General features: G+C 51.6%; 2 protein-coding genes across 2 annotated transcripts; both read left to right on the forward strand.

The window, feature by feature from the left end:
• Nucleotides 1–1,901: 1,901 nt before the first annotated feature.
• LOC136502236 (uncharacterized) lies at nucleotides 1,902–4,508 on the forward strand. Its single transcript, XM_066497698.1, has 5 exons — nucleotides 1,902–2,398; nucleotides 2,502–2,605; nucleotides 2,727–2,895; nucleotides 3,018–3,254; nucleotides 3,344–4,508. The coding sequence occupies exons 1-5, from the start codon at nucleotides 2,222–2,224 to the stop codon at nucleotides 4,292–4,294; spliced, it is 1,638 nt and encodes a 545-aa protein (XP_066353795.1). The 5' UTR covers nucleotides 1,902–2,221; the 3' UTR covers nucleotides 4,295–4,508.
• Nucleotides 4,509–6,649: 2,141 nt separating this feature from the next.
• On the forward strand, nucleotides 6,650–7,519 carry LOC136502246 (uncharacterized). Its single transcript, XM_066497707.1, has 4 exons — nucleotides 6,650–6,826; nucleotides 6,924–7,027; nucleotides 7,126–7,291; nucleotides 7,412–7,519. Exons 1-4 carry the CDS (start codon nucleotides 6,650–6,652, stop codon nucleotides 7,517–7,519), a joined length of 555 nt encoding a protein of 184 aa, XP_066353804.1.
• The last annotated feature ends 356 nt before the right edge of the window (nucleotides 7,520–7,875 follow it).

The raw sequence follows: 7,875 nt of genomic DNA on the forward strand, positions 1-7,875 counted from the left end.
CCGTGCCTTGCCGATGGGCGACGCCCACTCATGAGAAATTCCCCCGACCATCAAAAGCAGCTTCGGAATCCATAAAAGTACTCTGGCCATGCAGATGCAGAGTTGCATACAAACTGCCTTGTCACCGGTCACCACTCGGAGGGTGTAAAGTGGCTCGAGTGCTCAACCGAAATCCATTTTTCCCGATGAACGCATGCCGTGAATATTTAAAGGTGTAGTCCTAGTTTGTAAAAATATTCACGGACAGACTCGTAAAGAGCTAGCTGCGTCGGATGAACGCATGCCTGAATCGATCCGTGTACGTACGAAAGAGAATAAATCGAATGTTCTGTTAAGAAAAGAAGACGACGACGACAAGACAACATTCGTCAATGAATATATTGTACTTTATGTATAGAAACTACTAGCACCTCCCTCCCAAGTCAATTAAACATTTTGAAAGTAGTAGGAGTTAGTCGCACAGCAATCAGCGCTTACACAGTTCAGCTCCTGCGTAGTCTGCACATACACATGCACTGTGCATATGCATCCTGCATACACGCTTCGCATTTGTACAGTGTGCTGAACGTTATGACACGACGAATTCCAAACGACGAGACGACGCTTGTGCGCTCGGCTAGAGCTCGCAATAACAAGACACGGAGTCATAAGCAAGCTCGGTATTTGCCACGGGGCGCCGACGCGTTGGACTGGAGCGAGCGGCAGACGATGGTTAACCCAGTCCGTGAACCATATGCTGCGGTGGCTCTGCAGCAAGATGCAATTCCCCTGGCGCAGGCAAACGAAGACACTTTATTCGTGCCACGGAAAAGCTACCCAGTCAAGCATGATTTTCGGCCTGTGGCGTTAGCCGGCAAGCCACGAATTGCTCCGATCCGCTCGGCGCCGTGTCCGTGTCTTTGTCCACGGCGATATGCTCGGTATCCCGCTTTACAACTGTTAGATTGCTCATCACGGGCAGGGCTGCCGCCCCAACCGCTCTAAATAAACTAAGATTGTGGCTTAGTCGCTTAGGGAAGTAAGCAAAGCATCAACGCCTGTACTCCAAGGTGTCTATCAACGGAATATTTAAAAGACATCGGCACTATGAAGATCTAGTTGTGTTTCTCTTGTTTCTTCGTTATATCTGGTGATATGTTGTGTACTATGTGGTTTGCTCCTATGTCCTATGTTGTGTCCCATTGTACTTCTACTTATGTAATTACGTGGTTTACCACATTCATCAATGAGGAGTTGATGTCGTCTAAAACATTTCTATAGGTTTTATGCTTTTCAAAGATTTCAAGGCTTGCTGTTCGTTGGTGAATTGCATGTAGGTCTTAGGATGGTTACACAAAAAAATTTGGAATCAGTGATTCTTTTTTTTTTCCTGTGATGAAGGCCCTGTTCGCTGGCTGAAAAAATAGCTGATGCTGAGGCTGATTTATTATGAGAGAAAAACACTGTTATTTCGCTGAAACGGTACGGCTAATAAGTTTAAATGACCGAAATCTCCATTTTGGCTTTTTTCGTTTTGGCAAGCGACACATACAAATGCACATCATTCCATAGCCTCCTGGTAAGAGCAAAGCTAATAATACAGCCGACTTGCTAACTGTAAGGTTCCTTGCAGCCTTCTCTCAGCCCACTCATATACAGCCTATTCGGTTGGCTGATTCGTATCGTTGCAGGTTCGTTTATGTGAGAGAGAAGTACTGCTGGCTGGTTCAGATGAGCAGTATTTTTGTGAGGGGGCTGGCCAGCCCAGCCCCAGCCAGCCAGCCCAGCGAACACGACGATAGTAGTTAGCTCTTTACAGTTAATACATGGCCCACTTATCTTTCTCATAGACTTTCTTGATTCTCATGCCCAAGGCGACTGTAAGCTTACAGTCTGATTCTCCTCTCTCTCCTCCTTTCTTTTCTCCACCTTAGCTTTTAATCAGCTTACAGCCTGCTATTATACTTGCTCTAACTAGGCTGAGCTGGACAGTGGACAGAAATCAACGTGTACAAAACTTGGAGACTACCCAATTCCCGAAAGAAGAAGCACCGGCGGCACAGGCGCACAGCAACAGCAACGCAGGCTTGTCCGTCCAGAGCAAACTCCGTAGTCCACAAGCAAGTCAGGTTTCTTCGGCACAGAGCACCAATCCAGTGACCAGTATAAGAAGCACGCCATCAGCAGTTCACCGCCACAGCACCAACCCCCGACACCACCGTTGGCAGCCGCAACCAGAGCCATGGGCCTCTTCGGCAAGAGCACCTCCAAGCAGACCGCCAAGCTCAAGTCCCTGGTCAAGCTCGCCGTGGCGCGCCTCGCCGTCGCCCGCCGGCCGCGCCTCGGCCGCCGGTCCATCGCCCGCAGCGACGTCGGGCAGCTCCTCTCTATCGGCCATCTCGACCGCGCGCTCGTCCGCGTAAGTCCACATCTGTCTGTTCGTGTCGCGTGTGCCAGTGTCTCTCCTTTTGCCAGTTTGCAGTAGTGATACGCAGTGGTGTGTGTTCTCGTTCGTCGAGCAGGCGGAGCAGGTGATCGAGGAGGACAACATGCTGGAGGCGCTGGACGTCATCGAGCTCTACTGCAAAATCCTCATCGAGCGGGCCGCGCAGCTGGAGAAACCCAAGTATGTGCAGAGTCTCCCCGTAATCGTTGCCTCTTGGCTTCTCGTTTCGATTCCTCGTTTCCTCGGTTCCCCCGCTCTCACACGGAAAGATTGCCACTTTGGTTCGTTCGGCGGAACCCAGGGAATGCAGCGAGGAGATCAAGGAGGCGGCAGCGGGGCTGATGTTCGCGTCCGCGCGGTGCGGCGAGCTGCCGGAGCTGCTGGACGCGCGCGCCATCCTTGCGGACAAATTCGGCCGGGACTTCGCCAGGGCGGCCAAGGAGGGCGCCCACGGCGTCGTCGACCCCACGGTAGCTTTAACTTCTTTCAACTGCTAACTCGCTTAGTTTAGAGGTTGTTCCCCCAACTGCGCTGCATCTACATGATGGGAGTTGGAATTGAATCTGGCTGCTGCACTGTTGGTTTGTTGCAGTTGGTGCGGAAGTTGTCCGGCGAGAGGGCGAGCTTGGAGCAGAAGAGGAGGTTGGCCAAGGAGATCGCCGCCGAGAACGACATCTTTCTGGAGTTCCCTGAGAACCCAGTAGAGATTCACCAAGATGGTAGCACGACCGCGCGGATCAAAAGTCAGAGAGCAACAAGAGAACAAACGAAAAATGCACCGGCCAGAATATTTGTCGAGGAGAGCGCGGTCAAGACGGATCGTCGTGAGGTTTGTGCCGTGATCGCACTACAGGGTCATCAGAAATCCAGTATCTTTTGCGGTATTTGATTTTAAGAATCGATGCGTAACATGTGCAGGGGGAGCGGAACTCTGTTAATGGCATGGTGAACCCGAGCCTTGCTCAGCTGAGCCTGGATGAGAAGGTGCTGAGGGAATCCAAGAAGTACCCCGACGCCAGGATGGCGGCGGAGGCAGCCTTCGCGTCCGCGAAGTTCGCCGCGATGGCCGCCCGGGCTGCCGTCGAGCTGTCCCGGTCGGAGTCCCATGGGAAGGGATCGAGGGGCGGTGGCTACGACAAGGTGCCCTCCGTGCAGACCACGGCGGCAACGAAGCAAGGGACGGCGCCGCCGTCATGGAGGCCGCACAAGTCCCCGTCGCCGTCGCCGTCACCCTCGTGGAGCAACAGGAGCACGGCGACCTCGGTTGGGTCGGACGCTGCGCACAAGGGGAAGGAGGTCGTGTTCGACCAGAGCGACGAGGAACTGGAGGACGTAGGGGCGGGGGACCTTGTCTGGCCCCCGTCGCAGCGCCGGCCATCCTACCGGAGGACGGCCTCCACGGTGGGCACAGGCGTCGGCCCGTGGCACGGGGACGCCGGCGGCACAGGCGCGCCCGGGAACAACACCCCGCCCCACGCGCGCCCGCAGCACAGGCGTCACGCCACGGAGTTCGCCGCCGGCAACGCTCGTGCGCACGCCCTTCACGACGCCCTGGCGGGCGGCCAGCTCGGGCAGTACGTGGCCCCGCCGTACAGGAGGACCTCGACGGCCAGCACGGGCAGAGACAGCGACGCTGCGCGGGACGACGGCGGCGCGTACGAGAGCTCGTCGTACGTGCAGCCGCCGTACTCGAGGATGGTGTCGGCGCTAGAGCGCAGCAACGAGCACATCGCGCGGCACGAGGAGGTGCGCAGGATGGGCACGGACGCGCGGGCGCTCCAGGAGCGGGTGTACGGCGCGGCGCCAGGGCAGGGGCACGGCCCGCTGAACCAGGAGAGGAGGGCCATCTCGGTGCGCACGCGGAGATGAGCGGTTTCTGTGGTTTGGTGCGGGAACCATGGAGATTTCCTGCCTCTGGAAATGAAATACGCATGGGTAGAATCAAATAGAAGTAAATTTTGCTAGAAATTCAGGACTGTTCATGGAGCTGAATATAGATACATGCATACCGGTGAGTAGGTGGCCTTATTGTACAGAGGAAGGATTGAGTATTGAGTTGTGATTAGCTGCAAGTTGTGTTTTCTTTCCTGTAGAAACTGAAGAGTTTTGCTTCATAGCAGGTGTTCCTAAGCTGCAAATTTTGTCTGCTCGCACTGATGAGAATCTGACGAGTGAAGGTTGCGACGCGTCAGGCCGAGGCCGAGGCCGGGCGATCGCCCTCGCTCGCGCGCGCCTCTGTGTTTGGCCCTTGCACTACTCGCGTGCCCGCCATTTCATTCGCGCGCGCACGCAACGCACGCGGTCACGCGCTCCACCGCCGCACCGCGCACCGCCGCGCAATTGATTCGCGCGCCGGTCGGGCCCGTACGGCCGTCACAACTACCGCATGTTCGGCAGCTAACTGCCATCGGACCTGATGATGATGAACTGGACGTTTGGACCACCCCTACTGCTAGTTCCGGTCCTTTGACTGCGGACTGCCGCTGCGCCTCTGCTCGGCACCTGTCCACGTTGCCTAGTTGTCGAACGGCGGCCTGTCCTTTTATGCCACCTAGCTCCCTCTAGATCGCACGACACAGCTGCAGGTGGCCGGTCAACCGAGTCCCATGCGCTGCCGTGCGGCAGGAATCAGACGAACTTGAGAAATTTTCCCTTTTCATTTCACGTGAAAATTGAAATTAAACTAAGGGTTTGTTTGTATCTCATTTTTATAGTGAAAATCTTGGTTCTGAATAGTGAACGTAGAATCTGAACTTCGGGGAAAAGAAGAAGAAGAGATGTTTAGATATCACTCCATGGTGATTATTGTTTTTCTTACATTGAAAACTTCTAAATAATAAGTTTGGTCTAGAATCCAACTACGAATCAATCTCTCTCCGTTGTCGGGCAAAAACACCCTAATCCCTAAAGTTTAGCCGTGTCACATCGGACGTTCGGATGCTAATTAAGAGGACTAAACATGAGCTAATTATAAAACTAATTGTACGGGAGTAGACTAATTAGCGAGACGAATCTATTAAGCCTAATTAATCCATAATTAGTAAATGTTTACTGTAGCACCACATTGTCAAATTATGGACTGATTAGACTTAATAGATTCGTCTCGCAAATTAACTTCAATATGTGTAATTAGTTTTGTAATTAGCCTATGTTTAATACTCCTAATTGGTATAAAGATTCGATGTGGCAGGATTAAACTTTAACTCAAATGAAACAAACACAGCCTCTCACCGAGAAGAAAATTATGCACCATGCTAAATCTTCTCTTCAAACTTCGCTATATCATCTGGATAAAGAAAATCATCAAAACGGGAGGTGCAAGTTCAGATATCTAATAGATTTGACCAGGGGGAGAGATGTCCCCTTGATTTTCATCTTAAGAAGCTGGTGCCGTGACTCGAACCCGGGCCGGCTCAGCCAACCGCTTCTTTGGCGTGTTGCGCTGATCAGTTGCACCATGAGAGTGCTGGCAATTCAGATATCTAATGACTCGTTGAACTGACAGTAAAAATGAACTGAACAAAAGGATAGCCTACACATAGCTACACCACACCATTTTCTGTTGGAGTTGTTCCAAATTCACTCCAAGATATAGGGCGGGCTTCTGACGGAGCGAAGCGGAGGCTTGGGCCGGAGCGTAGCGGAGTCTGAAGCCGGCCCATCAGGTCTCGCCCCTGTATTCGGGGGGTGCAGGGGGCGGAGCCTCCCGCGGTACGGTACGGTATATACACCCTTGCTAGGGTTTCGTGGAGACTTGATTCTCTTGTAAGCCGCCATAGACGTGTAACCCAAAACTCTTGAGATAGTGAAATTGTTACTGGCTGATGCCCGTGGTTTTTCCTCTTCACATCGGAGGGCATGCTCCATTTGGTTACAGACCTTTTGCACGTTTTGTTTGCTTTGCGACCAGTAAATCTGAGCATGTTTAGCTCGCTACCCTTTTTTTAGGCACGCGCTGCAATGAGGCTGTGAACTTGCAAATGCAAAACAAGCTCATTTTAGACAGAACTGACAGCAGAAACACTAAAATTGGACTTCACAATGCTTCTAGTACACCCCTATAAAATCTTGATCCCGCCAATTCATACTTCAGATCAATCGACATCTTCTTCTACTCCTCTCTTTTCCTCGATCTCCATCAGGCCAGAGACCAAAAAGAAAGGTGAACCACGGTGTTTGCATAAACGAACTAGACGACAGGGAAGATTACTCGGACTCCACAACATGGGTTTCTTCCACGGGAAGACCTCGAAGCAGACCTCCAGGGTTAAGAAGCTTCTCAAGCTGGCCTTGTCGCGCCTCGCCATTGCCCAGCGTCCTCGGCTTGCTCGCAAGTCAATCTCACACCGTGATGTTAGCCAGCTCCTCTCGCTCGGCCACCTCCACCGTGCCTTCCTTCGTGTAAGGACCTGTGATTTCTTATTGCACATCAATTGCGATGCCACACTCTTCTAATCCAGTTGAACTAATGCTTGTGTGCACATTTTTCTTGGTGCAGGCAGAGCAGGTCATCGAGGAGGACAACATGCTTCAAGCCTTCGACATCATTGAGCTATACTGCAAATGTCTTATTGAGCATGCAGCACAATTGGACAAACCACAGTACGTACATACCAGATTTGATCTCCTATTTTAAATATTATTGGCTCACGCATGCTTTTCAGTTGCATGACCACTCTGTAACTGTGTTTGGTGTGCAGGGAGTGCAGCGAGGATATCAAGGAAGCGACAGCCGGGATCATGTTTGCGGCGAGGTGGTGCGGCGACGTGCCGGAGTTGCTCGTCGCACGCAACATCCTCGCAGATAAATTCGGCAGCGATTTCACTGTGGCTGCAAAGGAGGGAACCGGAATTGTCAATCCGATGGTAATTAATGTGACATTCTTCATTTCTGCCTTTCTGGCACATCCAATTGATTTGAAACTGGAAAAGATTGGGGAAAAGGATTCCTAACATTCTCAGGATTGGTTCGTGTTACTATTGCAGCTGGTGTGGAAATTGTCCGGCGACAGAACAAACATGGAGCTGAAGAAGAAGGTGGCCAAGGAGATCGCTGCTGAAAACAATATACTGGTGGACTTCTCTGAGCTCTAGGAAGCATTGAAGTCGTAGGACGGCCTTTCAAAAAAAAAAAAATCGTAGGACGACATTGGCAACGGACAAAGCTGTTGAGATTTTTGCCACAGACGATGCAAGAAGAATGCATGTGTGAAATTTCAGAGTCGGACTATGACTGTCCTGCCCTACAGAGACAACTTTCTTTCCCCCACAAAAGACAGCTTTGGAGTTTGGAGTCTGGACTCGACAATTCCAACTATATATGGCGGATCAAACTTTCTAGCCTTCAAATGCAACAAAATTTGCTAGCGCAACAGATGGATTGTGCGTGAAGCCATTGAGAATGTGCATATCTATGTTACTAATCTTTTGTATATACTAGTAGACGTGTA

The sequence above is a fragment of the Miscanthus floridulus genome, chromosome 1 (genome assembly GCF_019320115.1).
Source record: "Miscanthus floridulus cultivar M001 chromosome 1, ASM1932011v1, whole genome shotgun sequence".
In the NCBI taxonomy this organism is placed as follows: Eukaryota; Viridiplantae; Streptophyta; class Magnoliopsida; order Poales; family Poaceae; genus Miscanthus; species Miscanthus floridulus.